Genomic DNA, 19046 nt, shown 5'->3' with positions numbered 1-19046 from the left:
ACAAAGTCTTTCGAAGAGCCTCTGTCTACAAGTCTTGTGAAGAGCCTCTGTCTACACCTCCTGTGACTCTCTCTATCCATGGATTTAGCTGCATGGGGGTTTCCTCTGAAGACGCCTTAAGGTAGGAACCTCTTTAGGGCTGTCACGATTATGACATATAACTTGACGCTTGATTGATTGTCGCTCAAATAGTTGCGATTAACTATTTTAATTGCGTCGTAGTAACATTTTGAATAAAACTTTGTCTGGCTTTTTTAGGCTTCGTAAACAAAAGCCGAACTACAAGCTCAAAACTACAAGCTTTGAGCGTGTAGGTCGGCTATTTCCACAATGATTGGAAAATGTTTGAAATTGTATGAACATTTTTCAACATGGAAGAGATTATGACATATCCCCAAAAAAGTATTGCGATTATCTCAAATACTTGCGATTATGTAATTGTGACGGTCCTAAAGACAATGACAATTTTCCTTTTCCTTTGCTGGATGCTGCAGTTGCTTCATGCTGCAGTTTGTAATGGATGATGCTTGTGGTGTATTTCATACTGGTTGGATTGATGCTTGTGGTGTATTTCATACTGGTTGGATGTATGAAATACGAATTGTCGGCTGTCTGTTGATGTGGTTAAAGATGTGTGCTCCTTTTTTCAGATTTCAAGGCTGACGTTGAATCTAAGACTATGTTGGTAGTGTAGTTTGTTTAGTTTGCATTCAATATTTATTTTGATGTGGCAAATCCAGGATTTGGACCTGGTGGTCCATAAGACCAAAGGTCACTTTTTGGTAGGTACCAAAAGGACACTGTTTGGTAGGTCCCAAAAGTCACTTTTTGGTCGGTACCAAAGGTCACCTTTTTCTGGCTGGGATGGGGGGGAACTGTATAAATCCGGGCCTGGACCTGGTCATCTTAAAGATCACGTTGTTCAATTTCTAACCAATGCCACTCGCCCACCCGTGGAGTGAAATCACAGCAAGGTAACTATACAATACATACACCCACACACACACACACACACACACACACACACACACACACACACACACACACACACACACTCTAATAATGAGTATTTTTCTTTTTTATGTTTGGTAGCTTTCTTTCAGACGAGAAGAAGCCATTCCGGTACACTAAGGCAAAAAATAGAAGGCACATCCTTGGATGTATTCATCACACTGTGAACCGACCCAACCTGCACCCTCCTGTGAACCAACCCAGGCTGCACCCTCCTGTGAACCGACCCAGGCTGCACCCTCCTGTGAACCGACCCAGGCTGCACCCTCCTGTGAAACTACCGCTGGCTCCGCCAAAGACCTCGGCCCGCGGGGGGTTTCCTCTGAAGACTGCTCAAAGTAGGAACCTCTTTAGGGCTGTCACGATTATGATTAACTTGACGCTTGATTAATTGTCGCTCAAATAGTTGCGACAAACATTTTGAACTTTTTTCTGAATTCGTAAACAAAAGCCGAACTACAAGCTCAAAACGCATCACGTGGTGATGAGTTTTGAGCGTGTAGTTTGGCTATTTCCACAATATTTTGAAAATATATCAAAATGTTTTTCAACATGGAAACGATTATGACAATTATAACTATTATCCCCAAAAAAGTATTGCGATTATCTAAAATACTTGCGATTATGTAATAATTGTGACGGTCCTAATTTTTCCTTTTCCTTTGCTGTATGCTGCAGTTCCTTCATGCTGCAGCATACAGCAAAGGATGAAGTGTTTGTGTTGGATGCTACTTGTGGCGTATGCTGTTCTAACCCTAACCCTAACCTGCTGGTTTTTTTTTTCAGGTTTTTAGACATAGGCCTTTGTAAATCCGGGCCCCTACCTGGTCATTTGAAAAGGTCCAAAAGACCTGGTCATTTGAAAAGTCACTTTTTTTGGGTGTTAAGTCGCGGTGGGGGGAACTGTCTAATTTCTTGCCCAAAGAAGAACAAGAATCACATGAAGCTGCTACATTTTATTTCTTGCCCAAAGAAGAACAAGAATCACATGAAGCTGCTACATTTTAATCAAGATGATCTACGTTTTTCCATTTAAAAGTTTTAATTTCTTGCCCGAAGAAGATCAAGATAAAGAACATCATGTCGATGTGTCCCAACATACCTGAACTGAGTCAACGAGATGTACATTTTGAATGACAAATGTCTAACCAATGGAGCAACTATTTTGTATTTCTTGCCCACCTTTGGAGTTACATCATCGCAAGGTAGCTATACAATCCAATAGCAATACAAGTGATCAGCAGTTTGCACAAGCATACTGTGCTGTCTACCAGGCCCACTTCTTCATGTATGTTTTGAAGTGTCCAACCCCAGTACGCAGTCTGTTCAGCTAGGTCAATTTCCAGCATAGCAGATCTACCTCCTTTGATGCCGTCTCCTGGGTCCCAGATGTAGCGGCGACAACGTGTGGGCCCATGCAGAAGACTCCCACTCCTGCTTCCAGGATGCCTCCATCCATGCCTTTGTAGACAGGTCCTCAGGGATAGAACTGAGCATCTCTTGTTGTATGGGTGGCGGGACTTGAGTCTGTTTTGAAGGCAATGCTGTCATAGTGTTGTCATGCAGGATATGCCAGTCATCTTTCTGGGCTATCCTTGGGGCGAGGATGTGAGGGTAGCAGCCTCTCGTTGGAGGCCGGTTGAGGCAATTCCTGCTAGCATTGGGAAGTAGAATATAGGGGTGGGATTCAGGCAACCAGTTATAATCCGGAGAACATTGTTAATGGCAGCATCAACTTTTCTGGCATTTGGGCTTTTTGGCTGCAGCAAAGACCAGGGCTTGCGTGGGGATTCGTAGTACTTTGGCAGAGGAATCTCAGGACGTACCAGCGAGACATCAGATTGGCGAGACCTTTGATGACACTTTGGCCTCTGGGTGTTGCTTAGAAGACAGTGTCCTATCCAGGTACCTTGGGGCTTGCTGGAACTCCAAGTGATTGTGGTCCATGAACACGTCCAGTTCCCGTTTTGCTTCGCTGTTGTTGACGTGATATGCTGCCAACACTGTCCTCCCAATGCTGAGCTGCAGGCGCCACCTACGAAGGTAGGCTCCTAAGATGTCCATGTGGACATGATGGAAGTCATTTGGGGTAGAGCGGCTGAGTTGGATTTTACAGACCAGGAGTGTTGGTATAGGTAGAGGCATGGCCGAAGAGCTTTGCCCATCACTCACTTCTTGCTGATGCCGAAGTCAAAACACAGTATTTCCCTCATTGTGATCTCTAAGTCTGCAGTACACCTGACTGGTGGCAATAGCCTGGTTGTGATGCGTATATGTGATCAATCGGGGTGTGCTCTTTGGTCGTTCACAAATAAATCACCACAAGTGCCACAAAATGCCTCAAAATTATTTAAAAAGACCACAAATGCTGCAACAAATATCTCAACTGTGGTGAGGTTTTAAAGGGTTTAAGGTTTTAAAGGTTTAAGGTTTAAAAGGTCTAAGGTCGGTCTAAGGTTTTTAAAGGTTTAAGGTTTTAAAGGTCTAAGGTTTTTAAAGGTTTTTAAAGGTCTAAGGTTTTTAAGGGTCTAAGGTTTTTAAAGGTCTAAGGTTTTTAAAGGTCTAAGGTTTTTAAAGGTTTAAGGTTTTTTAAGGGTTTAAAAGGTTTAAGGTTTTTTAAGGTTTTTAAAGGTCTAAGGTTTTTAAAGGTCTAAGGTTTTTAAAGGTCTAAGGTTTTTAAAGGTTTTTAAAGGTTTTAAAAGGTTTAAGGTTTTAAAAGGTTTAAGGTTTTAGAGGTTCTAAAGGTTTGAAACATGTAAAAGGTTTAAGAGGTTCTAAAGGTTTGAAACATGTAAAGGTTTGAAAGGTTCAAAAGGTTTAAAATTACAAATGATTTCAAAAATTCAAATGGTAGCCGACATGTCCTAAGTAGGCCAAACGTTGTAGAGGAACAGAGTTTGTAGCTAAAATAATTAAGGGCTAGTTTGCCGTCAAAGAAACGGATGGAACGGGTGGAAAATCCCATTAATTTCAATGGGGAAATTCAAAGTGAAATATCTCTAAAAAATGCAACAACAAATTAGCTTATATATCCACTGCAACGGCCAAAGAGCTTACCCTGATTGATCACATCTACGCATCACAACCAGGCAATTGCCACCAGTGAGGTGTACTGCAGACATACAGCTATCACAATGAGGTATATACTGTGTTTTGACTTCGGCATCAGCAAGAAGTGAGTGATGTACAAAGCTCCTCAGCCATGCCTCTCCCTATACTAACACTCCTGGTCTGTAAAATCCAACTAAGCCGCTCTACCCCAATGACCTCCATGTCCACATGGACATCTTGGCAGCCTACTTTTGCTGGTGGCGCCTGCAGCTCAGCATTGGCAAGACGGTGTTGGCAGCATATCACCTCAACAACAGTGAAGCAGAAAGGGAACCGGATGTGTTCATGGACAACAACCAGCTGGAGTTCCAGCAAGCCCCAAGGTATCTGGATAGGACACTGTCTTTTAAGCAACACCCAGAGGCCAAAGTGTCATCAAGGGTCTCGCCAATCTGATGTCTCGCTGGTACGTCCTGAGATTCCTCTGCCAAGGTACTACGAATCCCCACGCAAGCCCTGGTCTTCGCTGCAGCCAAACACTGTGCCTCAGCCTGGTGTAGGAGCCCACATGCCAAAAAGGTTGATGCTGCCATTTAGCTACGTTCTCCGGATCATAACTGGTTGCCTGAATCCCGCCTGAATGTTCTACTTCCCAATCCTAGCAGGAATTGCCTCAACCGGACTCCAACGAGAGGCTGCTACCCTCACATCCTCGCCCCAAGGAAAGCCCAGAAACATGATTGGCATATCCTGCATGACACCTCTATGACAGCGTTGCCTCCAAACAGACTCAAGTCCCGCCGCCCATTCAACAAGAGATGCTCAGTTCTATCCCTGAGGACCTGTCTACAAAGGCATGGATGGGAGGCATCCTGGAAGCAGGAGTGTGGAGTCTTCTGCATGGGCCCACACGTTGTCACCGCTAGATCTGGGACCCAGGAGACGGCATCAAAGGAGGAAGATCTGCCACGTCGGCAATTGACCTAGCTGAACCGACTGCGTACTGGGGTTCGACACTTCAAAACGTGCATGAAGATGTTGGGCCGGCAGCACAGTATGCTTTAGCAGACGGCTGATCACATAATCACCTCTCTGTGTCCTCTACAGATCACCATCGGAGGCCGGTCTCTTTGATGTGGTACCTGAGACGAGAGCGTTGCTGCACGTCATTGAGCTGGACATCTGATGATGATACACAAAAGAAGAAGACGCCCAAGTCTCATACAATTATGAAATATCTGTTTGCTATGTTTGTAATAAATGTTTCATGTTGTCTCGTCCCAATTGTTGATTGCCCCCCCCCCCCCCCCCCACTCTCGGCCTGCACCTTGTCGTGGTGAGTGGGCTTTAAACCAAGACAGGCCATTTAACCACAGTTGTAAGGTAACTAAGAAGTACTGTCCTTAAGTAAAATTGAGTTATTTTTTTTACTTTACTGGAGCATTTCCAATTTTCACTTTTTTTCTTCTACTCCACTACATCTCAAATGTAAATATTATATTTTTACTCCACTGCAATTATTTGAAAGCTTTAGATACTTGTTAATTTGTAGATTTTGATCATTACAAAACATACATTAACCACTTCAGCCCTATATTTTGGCCATTTGAAAATAGACGATCTAACACGCTCACAATATGCATTGTGAGCTTGTAGATCCACTATTTCCAAAATTATTTTATATATTTCATACATTTGAAAACTTGTGACATTCTGCATAAATATTTTCAATAATTTATATTTTTGGTACTTTAAGTAGATTTTTATACCAATACTTTTCTACTTTTACTCAAGTAAATGTTGAATTCCGGGACTTTTACTTGTAACAGTATTTCTGCATTGCAGTATTGATACTTTTATTTCAGTAAACAATCTGAGTAATGGGCACTTAACGCATCTCTTCTGGGTGGAGCTCACTACAAGCTCACAACGCGTCGCGAGCTTGTAGATCAGCTATAGCCAAATAGGGCTGAAGTGGATAATGTATGTTTTGTAATGATGATCAAAATCTACAATGATAATCAAAATCTACAAAGTAACTAGTAACTAAAATTTTTAAATGATTGCAGTGGAGTAAAAGTATAATATTTGCCTCTGAGATGTAGGGAATAGAAGTAAAAGTATTGAAAATTGGAAATACTCCACAAGTAAAAAATACCTCAACATTGTAGGCCTACTTAAAGGAGGAGTTCACCCAAATAAATGACTTATTTTCTATCAATTGCACACCCCATGAAGCCTTGAATTCATGGATTTATTTTTTTGTGGCATTCCTAAGCCAATACTTTGATTACCGGGTGTGTATCCGGTAGGAGACGCAAATAATCTACTTTGTGTCTCCTACCAGATACATTAGCCGGTAGGAGACGGGAATCAAATTATTGGCTTAGGAATGCCACAAAAACAATCATGGGGTGTGCAATTGATAGAAAATAAGTCATTTTTGGGTGAACTACTCCTACTCCTTTAAGAGAAGTTCCACTGCTCCTCAAAAGGACAACTTTATTTTCCATCCTCGATGACGAGCCTACGATTATTATTGCATGTGGAATAACTGCAAGCCAATGTTCAGAGGCATTGTCAGTATTTGTCTTAATTTCTTGAGTTCCTATTTATTTTATTGCCAATAATTCAACTGTAAGCCAGTGTTTTTGAGACATATTGTCTTTTATTGCTATGCAATAAATAGTAAAAAGAAATTCTACATGCATAAATAATAATACAAAAGCTAATAATAAAATCAAATGAAAATAGAAAAGTTAATGTTGAGACCTGTCTTGTTTTAGTAGTGCTGATGATGTCATGAAAAACTGTATTTGGTTAGGTCAAAGCTATGCTAAATCCACCCTTGCCCACTATTAGCTAATATCCGATGACAAGGTCACTTGTGCTGCGCCATAAAAAACAAACGCAACAAACCAAAACAACACAAAAGGCACTGGTCTGGTTCTCCTGGTTTTACTAAGACAGGGTTCAAATCCCTGTGGTGCCCTGCTCATGGTTTGCGTTGCATTTCCATTTCCATGGTGGATTAGAAGCGACTATAGTCCACATAGCACTTCAAACCTATTTGAGAATAGCCGATCTGTAGATCGGCTAGCTATTTTCAAACAGCAATGCAGCTCTCCGGGTAAAAGCTCATTGTGCGTATATGAGCATGAGCGCGAGAAATGTGTTTGGATTAGGGGTTGTAATATTATTAATTTTAAATTGTATTTCCATATGCTGTATTTACTTTGCTCATTTCTTTTCTTGTGTACCTAATTTTTAATGTATATTCCATTCCGTCTCCCTTTGAGAATGGTGAGAAAGCACTATACTGTTTGTTTACGGTGAGAAAGCACTATACTGTTTGTTGAAGGTGAGAAAGCACTATTCTGTTTGAAGGTGAGAAAGCACTATACTGTTTGTTGAAGGTGAGAAAGCACTATACTGTTTGTTGAAGGTGAGAAAGCACTATACTGTTTGAAGGTGAGAAAGCACTATACTGTTTGTTGAAGGTGAGAAAGCACTATATTGTTTGTTGACGGTGAGAAGGCACTATACTGTTTGTTGAAGGTGAGAGAGCACTATACTGTTTGTTGAAGGTGAGAAAGCACTATACTGTTTGAAGGTGAGAAAGCACTATACTGTTTGTTGACAGTGAGAAAGCACTATACTGTTTGTTTACGGTGAGAAAGCACTATACTGTTTGAAGGTGAGAATATACTATACTGTTTGTTTACGGTGAGAAAGCACTATACTGTTTGTTTACGGTGAGAAAGCACTGTACTGTTTGTTGACGGTGAGAAAGCACTGTACTGTTTGTTTACGGTGAGAAAGCACTGTACTGTTTGTTGACGGTGAGAAAGCACTGTACTGTTTGTTGACGGTGAGAAAGCACTGTACTGTTTGTTGACGGTGAGAAAGCACTATACTGTTTGTTGACGGTGAGAAAGCACTGTACTAATAATAAAATCAAATGAAAATAGAAAAGTTAATGTCGAGACCTGTCTTGTTTTAGTAGTGCTGATGATGTCATGATAAACTGTATTTGGTTAGGTCAAAGCTATGCTAAATCCACCCTTGCCCACTATTAGCTAATATCCGATGACTAGGTCACTTGTGTTGCGCCATAAAAAACAAACGCAACAAACCAAAACAACACAAAAGGCACTGGTCTGGTTCTCCTGGTTTTACTAAGACAGGGTTCAAATCCCTGTGGTGCCCTGCTCATGGTTTGCGTTGCATTTCCATTTCCATGGTGGATTAGAAGCGACTATAGTCCACATAGCACTTCAAACCTATTTGAGAATAGCCGATCTGTAGATCGGCTAGCTATTTTCACACAGCAATGCAGCTCTCCGGGGAAAAGCTCATTGTGCGTATATGAGCATGAGCGCGAGAAATGTGTTTGGATTAGGGGTTGTAATATTATTAATTTTAAATTGTATTTCCATATGCTGTATTTATTATGCAGGCAATTTAGAGTTGATTGGTAGTACCATTTGTAGCAACTTTTTTTGGTCCCTAACATTCATCGAGCTCTGGACTTAGTCAATTTATTTTTTCACCATTGGGTCACTACCGAAACGAAAGTTGGTCACTACCGAAACGAAAGTTAAATCCGAAAAAATCACTAAGTGTGGAGGCCAAAATCGTCCCCCCAAAAACCTGTTAGGAGTACGTTTCAGGCAATTTAGAGTTGATTGGTAGTACCATTTGTAGTGACTTTTTTTGGTCCCTAACATTCATCGAGCTCTGGACTTAGTCAATTTATTTTTTCACCATTGGGTCACTACCGAAACGAAAGTTGGTCACTACCGAAACGAAAGTTGGTCACTACCAAAACGAAAGTTAAATCCGAAAAAATCACTAAGTGTGGAGGCCAAAATCTTCCCCCCAAAAACCTGTTAGGAGTACATTTCAGGCAATTTAGAGTTGATTGGTAGTACCATTTGTAGTGACTTTTTTTGGTCCCTAACATTCATCGAACTCTGGACGTAGTCAATTTATTTTTTCACCATTGGGTCACTACCGAAACGAAAGTTGGTCACTACCGAAACGAAAGTTAAATCTGAAAAAATCACTAAGTGTGGAGGCCAAAATCGTCCCCCCAAAAACCTGTTAGGAGTACGTTTCAGGCAATTTAGAGTTGATTGGTAGTACCATTTGTAGTGACTTTTTTTGGTCCCTAGCATTCATCGAGCTCTGGACTTAGTCAATTTATTTTTTAACCATTGGGTCACTACCGAAACGAAAGTTGGTCACTACCGAACACGGGCCAATTGTGTTTGTGTGTAGACGCTTGACAAAGCCTGACGCAGTGATGTATACTGCATATTTTTTGTACCAAAATAGTGAGCCATTACTTTAGAGAACCATTTTACAACATAACGTGGTACTAAGGTATTGCTCTTGATGCACTAGGTATGTTGGTAGGGTGATATATTATGCTGGAGGGTGATGTATTATAGGTGTGTGTGGACTCCAGGAAGAGTAGCTGCTTCTAAGGTAGTACTTAATGGGGATCCAAATAAACAATAAACTATAGACCTGATCATGAAAATGTGTCAAAGATTAAGCTTTTTCTCCACGTTTATTCCCAGGCAGCAGGCTTATTAAAGGTGTGGCACACATTATTAACACAGGACAAGTCGTAAAACTGTTCTCTAACCGGAGAAATGGATAAACACATCTGTCAGTTAACACCAATTTACCCCTTTAAGCTCATAATCCCTTCTGCAAGTCAATGTCAATAGAAAGCTGTGGCAAATTGTGATGTAACACTTTAGCACTTTTCATCTTTCATACGTTGTAAGATAATATCATATTTAAAATAATAGGGTAAGAACATGATAGTACCAGTATGTTCTTTACACCAGTTATATTCAATCTCAAAATGTCCAGTGGAGCTTATCAAAGGTATTATAGTATGTCATCACATTTCTTTGTCTCAACTGGAATTGGATGGATTGATGTTTGTATGTGTGAAGTAAAGTGCTGCTTGTTTCCTGCAGAGCTTTGATTCTGCAATTTGTTTGTTTTATTGTTTATTATTACAGGGACAGCACACAATTAAAATGATTTGCATCAAAGATAAAATAAAAAACTCATTAGAGGAGTGATAATTGGAGTGATATTAGAGTGATTATTGTATTCTAATGTGTTACGCTCAGACCCGGGGATGGAATGTAGGACCCAAAATGCAGAAAACAAGGAATGATTGAACTTAAATAGTCTTTACTTAGATACTCAGGTACACCTCACAAGGCAACCGTCAAAACATGAAAATACTCTTGAAAACAGAAACCCAAGCAGGAACAAAGCACAGGGCAGCAAACGAACAGTAGACAATAATACTGTAACTCATAACAGAACACTAAATACACTTCCAAGTCCAATTACACAGTCTACAGCTGGGTTGCCCAGGTGGAACCAGTCTCTCAATCAGGGCCACACAGAGAGGGGGGGAGAGAGCAGAAGCAGAGTCACAACAGGTTAATGACAGGGGCAGGGCAGCCAGAGCAGGGGCAGATCGTGACACTAATGCATTAGTTACAAGGATTCCTTCTGCTCCCCAGACTGAAAATGGTCTTATATGAAGTGACTGTGTCCACTGCTCAGCTTGCTCATGCTTCCACAGCAAACAATGATTTCATTAAGTTGGTGGGCTCGGATGGCGAGAGCAACCGCACACCAGCATCAAGGGGGCTGCCGCCTTCTTCTTCATCGGCACAGTAAGTCTGGGACATCGGTCTGAATTGCAGTAAACCTATAAAAACTGATGTGCTACCTTAAGAGTTTATGTTAAACTTGTGCTGTCATCAGGTCATTTATGTTACTAGATTTTCAGGCCGCTATGCGGCCTTCAACCTAGTCCTATGTTGCGCTGATAAGAGCAATGGTCACCGAAGTAAAGTATTTGAAGTGTTAAACACTGCTATAACACCGGGACGGGCTTCAGCAATTACAGCCCGTCCCGGTTAGACCACCTACCAATTTTGAAACCTTTAGCATACTGGGAACTGTAGTTATGGGTGTTTAAACCCCGGCAACACAGAGGGGGCGGGGCATCAGCAAATTACAGCCCGTCCCTATTGGCTGTCTAAGAGCACCTACCAAGTCTGGGGCCTTTATCATGCTGGGAACTGGAGTTTTGGTTGTTTAAAGCCCAGTCAATAGGAACACAGAGGGGGCGGGGCTTAAGCAATTCCAGCCCATCCCTATTGGCCGTTTAAGAGTACCCACCAAGTTTGGGGCCTTTAGCATGCCGGGAATTGGAGTTATGGCTGTTTAAAGCCCAGCCAATAGGAACACAGAGGGGGCGTGGCTTAAGTAATTACAGCCTGTCCCCGCCCGCCTGTCCGCCCACCCACCCTCTAGGCAATTTTTATATAGGATTTTAATATAGGATGGGGATAATGTAAGTGCAGCTTAGTGAAATGCAAAAACTGTTTGTCGTTGCTAAGTTGCTGCTGATGTCTCTCTGTCCTTATCTCTGACACACACACACACACACACACACACACACACACACACACACACACACACACACACACACACACACACACACACACACACACACACACACACACACACACACACACACACACACACTCCTCTTCGCCTTCTCAATTTCTCTGTCCCTGCAGTTCTTTATTCCGGAATCTAATTTTGCGAACTCTTAGAGTAAATATACTCAGAACCTCACCGCTCTCTTTGTGAAAATGTCCCTGCCTTTGGTATATTGTTACTAAGATCTCTCTCTGTCTGTTTTCAGTCTTCTACCTTTTCTGTGGAATGCCCTAAGACCCTTGGTAAGCTAGTGCTGATAGAGCTGGACAAGAAACCTCTCACCCTCATTCCATTGGACAACTGGTTCCCTTCCAAGATTGACTTCACGTCCCCAGAAGGAGATACATAGCACTTCCCTATCTACCGTTGGATCTCCGACAGTGAGACCCATCTGTTCAGAGAAGGCAAAGGTCAGTGAGGGTTATGTAAACGTATGTATAAAAGTGATGTATTGGTTTTAAATTAGTCTGGGCCGTCCATCCATCTTGTATTTCATCCTTGTTCATTTCAGAATATTTCAGTTTAGAAAGAAGCACTGGCAATATTGAATCCTAAGGGAAACTAACAGGTGGGTCTGTGATTCTGCACTTCGTCAAAGAGATCTAGTACTGGAGGCCAACGTTATAAAATGTTTCTTTGTAAAATGTTCTATGGGGCCCATCAATGGCATAGTTTAAAGGAAACTTCCACCCTAAAACACTTAAACACTGATTAAAACAGATATTGGGGATATAGCCTAGTTTGCATTTCTGGTGCTGTTTTGTTGTTTGATGGTGTATTTTCTTATTCCCATCTGTAACTAGCCAAAAGTATGGTTCCTCCTCTAGGGAGCATGAATGCACTCAGCAATCTGTCCATTCGATTTTGAGATTTCATGTGTGAAGTGGAAATTTGGCCTAAGGGTGGTGCTAGCTGGAGGAAAGGCAATCGGGGTTACCAAAATCAGTGGGTCATCCTCCGGTGAGCATGAAGGTGAATTGCAAATTCCATGGCAATCCATTTTGTAGCTTTTGAAATATCTTAGGACTAAACTGTTGGACTGATCTGCTTTTAATCTCTCCTTAATTAATTAATTATTTTTTCTAATTTCAGCTTTGAGAGGCTTTGATGACAACCATCACTTGGGCAGATATTGCAGAGAGAAGGAAATTACCCAAGTTCTTTCTCTGGACTTCATCTATAGGATGAATCATTTACTATTTAATATGGGATGCTGTTCGCTATCGTTACTGTGCTCCTAAACTTGCAGAGTTAGCCCCACAGAACAATAAAAGACGCACTGCAATTTTAACATTTCATTTTCACACATTTGAGAAAAATATCATTAATCAAAATATATTTGATATATGACTGAGATTTATGTTCTATTAAAATGTAAATATATAAAGTACAAAAACAAATGACAAATGTACATCAATGAATCAAAAGATACTTTAAATCATAATGTAAATACAGTAGCCTATAGCCTATGGATTTGAAAACGAGTCTAAAGCAAATATGCTAAGTGGTCAAAGAGCAACTTCATCTGACATGGCACATTCAGCAAGGTCTGGGTGGGCTAAATCAGAAATTTGGCAGCCTTCTATCCCTACCCCAGGAAGACTGAGCTGACACTTAAAGGTCATACTGACAACAAAGGAGAATTGAACCAATATTGATGACATTGCCAGTGTCTTGTCTTACAAAAAAACAGACATATCAGGTGACTATTCTTCTTGAGATTGTTTGAAGCATGAAAATCTCTTGTGTCTATTCTATGAACTCAGATATCCAGAAACACCGTCCACAACAATTATGTGTAGGACATTTGCCGGCCAGATGTTTGATTCTCATGGGAACAACAATAAAATAAATGTATGCACATTGTACACAATGTATGGTTTTAAGATTTAATTGAATACTGAGAAAACAAAATACATGATTGCATAGTACAACTGTACGATAGAAATAAAGGTATATTTAATTACAGATAAAAGCATCCTCCACATATATATATGACTATATGACATACAGAATATTATTCCTGTGACCATTCAATTTAAAATCGAGTTAATTTATTGTTCATGTTTTACATTATAGTCTATAGTTAGTTAGTAGTTTATAGTAAAATGAAAGAAGAAGGCAATAGAGAGGATGAAGAAAACTAAAAGCCTACTCTGTTCTAAATCAGTCATTACAACCCACACAAAATTGATGCTGCTTAGCTGAACAGTAAACAGTAAAATGTCATCTTCCAGATTATGTCCAGAAACACTGGACAGAGGATCCTTTTTTTGGCTACCATTTCCTTAATGGTGTCAACCCCATATTGATCCGTCGCTGTTCAGCCCTGCCTGACAACTTCCCTGTCACCAATGACAAGGTGTTCCTCCGTGGTGGGCAGAGCTTAGAAGAGGAAATTAAGGTGCTTTGTTTTTCAAATAGGATGAGATAATAAAGTGATACTGTATGGCACGAGACCCTGTGGAATATCATGGATATTGACGCATGAGTGATAGCACTCACATCTTTCCTGACAACATCCCTTGTGTAATGCACAGTGTGAATTGTATAGCATATTGTGATTGAAATTATTTCTCACCCTTATCAAACTGCCTGAATAGTAATGTGAAGCAATGCTAATGATGTTAATCTTTAAACAGAATGACGACATACTGTATTGTTGAGTGACTATAAGCGTTTTGATGGATTGGAAGCAAACATCATCGACGGTAAGCAGCAATACTTGATGGCTCCGCTCGTGTTGCTCCACAGAACTCCTGTATATACATCTTATGGCCAGCAGAGGCGACTCACTCCAATGGTTGCAAAAATGTTTGCAACCATGTCACTACATGTTTAAGGCAGTGGTGCTTGATAGATTACCTTGTGATTGACAAGTCGCTACCAGACTACTACATTGATTAGGATAGAGGAGGAGCAATGTGTCTCCAACCTCTTCTCTAAATATGGTCACTACTGCTTGCAAAGTACCTTCAAGTCCAAAAACCAGTGAGTGATGTCTCTGTCCATATTTTATTTTACACTCTATGGGTGACACTAACAGGTCACAAATGCAGTCAAATTGAGCAGACAGTATGTGCTATGTATCAATGATTTGAACCAACTTGAATTTGATTAAATGCAATAATATTGATTTAATTTTTATTGGCTGTGCTTGATACTGAGTTATCACTGTGACCCATGTTGTTTCCTGCAGTTGTAGCAGAATCCAGCAGACGACAATCCTATCTTTTTCCCCACTGACTCAGAGTATGACAGGCTGATGGCCATGACCTTTGTAAGAAGTGCAGATTTCAGTGAACACCAGCTCAATGTTCACCTGCTGCGCAGTCACCTGCTAGCAGAGGTTTTTGCACTGTCACTGCTGCGTAACCTCCCCATGGTGCACCCGCTGTACAAGGTAACTGGTTAGAAACATATTATTACGGTATACTGTCACTGCTGCGTAACCTCCCCATGGTGCACCCCCTGTACAATGTAACTGGTTAGAAACACATACTGCACAACATCTTAACAGTTGGTGGTGTTCTTATGACATTACCATCCCTGCAATGTTGTCATTTTAGGGTCAAGGCCTCTTGGCCTTCGGTGCTGTAAATGTTTTCATTACAGCTATCAGAGTTCACAACTAAGTAATAATCTCAGCCACTTGCGATTTAGACTATTAACCCATTGTGACCTATGTCACATTCCAGGGCGCTCGGGTAGCGCAGTGGTAAAGTACCTGCCTACTACCACGGAGTCTGGGGGTTTGAATCCACCGTGGTGCGTCCGGTTTTGTCGAGTGTCCAATAGCCTACAATCACAATTGGCCTGTGTTCGGGGGAGGGAAGCCAGGGGCGGGGATGGTGATCATTTTTGCTGCATGTATTACGGGCTGGGGCGGCACCTGTCAGCAAGGAGTGTAGGACGGAGGCTCTACGTCCTCCCGGTCGGGGCTCCTCACTGGCAGGTGAGTCAGTAGGATACAACAGCAGTGACAACACACAGAAATGTGTGTGGGGAGGAAATAATTGGCTTAACAACTAAATTGGGGAGAAAAAGGGGTAAAACATTTTTAAGAAAAATTAGCAGTACTATTATAATGGGTGTAAAACTTGAGTACATGATACACTTGACTTTTCACAAAAAAAAAATGTCAGCTCCTGATTCCTCACACCGCTACACCCTCCAGATAAACCACATGGCCCGAAACCTCTTAGTGTCTGAAACTGGGTTTTTTATAAGGTAGGAAACTAAGTGATTAACAGTTACAAATACTGAAAAGTACCCCAGTACATTCAGATGTTTGTGTAAGATCATTTTGGATATTCATATTAATTTGTAGTAGTAATAGTAGTAGTCTTTCCTCCTCTTAAACAGTATATTCCAAAACAATACTAATGCTTATTTCTTTCCAGTCAATTTTCAACCAGCTAAAATAAATTGTACATTTCAGCATTTTTCGAGTGTCTCTTTAGGATAGAGCCGAAGTAGATTTGCAGTTCAGCAAGCATGCAACTTGTGTGATGTATACAATGGCTACATCTTTAAAGACCATTGTGATCTATGATCTATATATTTTATGTCTTCCCAGTCTGCAGCTTCTGGTGGAGAGGGTAGGATGACAATCCTGAAGAGATCCCTGTCATTGTTGACCTACAGCTCTCTCTGTATACCCGATGACATCACTGAGCGTGGCATGGACTTACAATGGAATAGACTTACTGATGTTATTCTGCATAATTGGCACATAAAGGGGAAAATACAGCTTTAAGTTCACATATTGTCCTCAATTTTCAGACCAAACATTTCTTCCAACCTTGAATGTTATTCTATTAGCAAAATACACAATCAGCTGATAATTTTTCATAATTTTCAAATTTTCAAGTTTCAACCTAATTAAAGCCTCTGGATTTTATGAAAACTAGGCCCCTCGGGTTATGTAATACCCGTTGTACCCCTTGTCAGAGTACTCAGTGCAGTACCAATTATACAGACAAACAGACAGAGAGAGATACAGAGCTCTCCATATGTAGACATAAAAGGGTCTCAGAGAGACGGACAGACAAACACACACCAGGATTTTCGGTTCCGGATAACTGGAGGTACAACCGACTTGCCACTCGGCGATACACATGCCAACACACACACACACACACACACACACACACACACACACACACACACACACACACACACACACACACACACACACACCAGACTCCGTGCATTTATCGATAGATGAGAGATGCCACTAAATAATGTATACAGACTACACATCAAAATGTTTATGAGTTTCCCCCGGTGTATGGTGTCAAAAACCTTTTGGAAGTCAATGAAGGTGATCAATGCTGACAGGTTCTGCTCCCTGACACCTTCCAGTATCCTCCTCCCTCATTTGTTAAATACTGCATGGTCTTTCTTTAGAACATAATTCTTTACCACATTGAAACTGACTATTTGCAAAATAGACAATCCTTATATGTCCTGCACTCGTTTGAAGTAATACAACAATAACATACTTTTGTGTTTATGTAATTGCTGTTGAGCTTGTCCGGTAAAGACAGTGAATTAAAATATCAAATGCAACCTTCATCAAGTAGTATGATACTGTAGTTACTGGCCTGAAATGTTGCGCGTGACAGCTAATTGGATTTTAGTCATTGGAAATAAATACACATGCTTTATGTCAAATACATATCAGTCAAATTTATTTTTATTTACATTGCGACTGAATCTGAATTTGGTGAAAGCATCCATGCATACAGTTATTTCAAAAACTGAGGCCCTTCATTGTAATAACATACCATATGCAACTATGTGCTTTGCAATGTACAGACAGATTTGACCATAACACATGAACAAAAAACTGACAATTTATGCACTGTAAACACAGCCTTGTACGGCACAAGGTTTCCATTTGAGTATGTGATCATTAATTTAAAAGTAAAATACCTTTTCTTTTTACTCCAATTAATATTCGGATGAATTTACATAATGTATAAACCACACAGCATATTATGATCATAGATATTCTAGAATATGTACACACGACTACATTTACAATAATACAATTTGTGAAAGCCTACAAATGTGTTAATATTGTCTTCTGTATAACAAACGGCACTTGATAAAACAAAGCACAAACTGTAGAACAGAAAGCAATGGTAGATTTGTAAGTGTCAGATTTCACACACTGATTCTGTCTGACACATTTCAAGTATTTGAAAATTGATTGTGGTGATCAAACAACTTGGAGAACCTTAAATAAGAGGTCAAGGTAGAGTATTTTTGTAACCTCTTTCACCAAGCATATCTCGCTGCATCAGCCAAATATTTTTTATCCATTTTGCAATGGATAAAAATATGCACAATCTACCATGGTATACTGTGGTTCTCAACTCCGATTCTTGTGACCCAGAATACTGTACTCATGGTTTTCATTCCAGCCACAGTATCAGAGAATAATTTAGTGATTGCAACTAGAACAGAAAGTGAACAGTAGTCCTGTACCCCAGAATTGGAATTCAGAACTACTGCATTGTAATCATTTGGTGTAATGGACTGAGAATCTGCTTAGTAAAAAAGCCAGGGATAATCTCAACTGGAGATTTTCAAAGGCTAAATTATGGCAGTGCGTTTTGGTTTTGCACATTGGGTTCAAATCAGACTTACCAATGAATCACTCCTCTGATACTTTGTTTAGAGGAAAAGTCCAGCAACCTTGGAAATACTCTTTGATGTCTAACAAATAAAAAAAAAGAAGCAGCAGTGGCTCGTGATTAAAAGGTTAAACCAAGGCTAAGGAGATGCCCTCTGTGAAATAAGGATGCTCTCCCCAGGAGGAAATAAAGTGGATATAGGCTTCTTAGCGGTGTGGTGTGGCTGGGCTGGGCTGGGCAGGGCTGGGCTGTGATAGGTCATGAAAATCTCCATGTTAAGTCCATGCATGTGTCTGAAGATGGAGGCGATGGAGTAAGAGGGGATTATAAGGGGAATGGAGTATGTAGCAAGGGTGCCCCCTCACCCCCATAATAATTGATTCAGTCTTTATTCATGGACATTGGGGAGACGTACTGTGCTCCAGATGGGGTTGTTCACAACAGGGTGGTTAGGTCGAAGGACTGGTGGGAGAATCATCAACAATCCAGGGCAGAGCACTGGTGTGCCAGAATGAAAGAGTCTGGTCTCCATGAGATATTTCTCCCGCCTGTTTGTGTTACTTCTTTCTGCCATCTTTATCTGTCTATCAAAGTCTCCTCAGATTGTGGTCCTCTGTGCAGGTGCCTTTCCTCAGGGTGATGTCATCTACAGCCATCTCCCCGCTCCTGCCTCGCCCACGCTCCCCCTTCAGGATCACCTGGAAAAAGCAATGCAGGGTTGTTGAGGATTTGTGTTATTATTTCAAATCAATGTCAGCAATACACTATATAGATCATTTA

At 40.8% G+C, this 19046-nt stretch overlaps 2 protein-coding genes and 1 pseudogene across 6 annotated transcripts in view; 2 read left to right on the top strand and 1 right to left on the bottom strand.

The window, feature by feature from the left end:
- The window catches only part of dkk2 (dickkopf WNT signaling pathway inhibitor 2), a 413162-nt gene that overhangs the window by 192671 nt on the left and 201445 nt on the right, over positions 1–19046 (top strand). The window lies entirely within an intron of this gene.
- On the top strand, positions 10633–16378 carry LOC311055177 (arachidonate 12-lipoxygenase, 12R-type-like; annotated as a pseudogene). Its single transcript has 9 exons — positions 10633–10776; positions 11825–12033; positions 13290–13321; positions 13857–14023; positions 14160–14167; positions 14287–14380; positions 14825–15022; positions 15765–15849; positions 16199–16378. The product of its transcript is annotated as an arachidonate 12-lipoxygenase, 12R-type-like (transcript).
- Positions 17468–19046, bottom strand: part of npnta (nephronectin a) — a 491735-nt gene continuing 490156 nt past the window's right edge. For all 4 annotated transcript variants that reach the window (XM_084078173.1, XM_084078174.1, XM_084078175.1 and 1 more), the window contains one exon: positions 17468–18964. In XM_084078173.1, the coding sequence (XP_083934299.1) occupies positions 18854–18964 (111 nt within the window). In that variant the 3' untranslated portion in view covers positions 17468–18853. The remainder of the gene's footprint in view (positions 18965–19046) is intronic.

Source organism: Gymnoscopelus microlampas, assembly GCF_963454915.1.
Source record: "Gymnoscopelus microlampas genome assembly, chromosome: 2".
In the NCBI taxonomy this organism is placed as follows: Eukaryota; Metazoa; Chordata; class Actinopteri; order Myctophiformes; family Myctophidae; genus Gymnoscopelus; species Gymnoscopelus microlampas.
The sequence above is the reverse complement of the archived record's forward strand: the minus strand, read 5'-3'. Positions and strand labels throughout refer to the sequence as shown.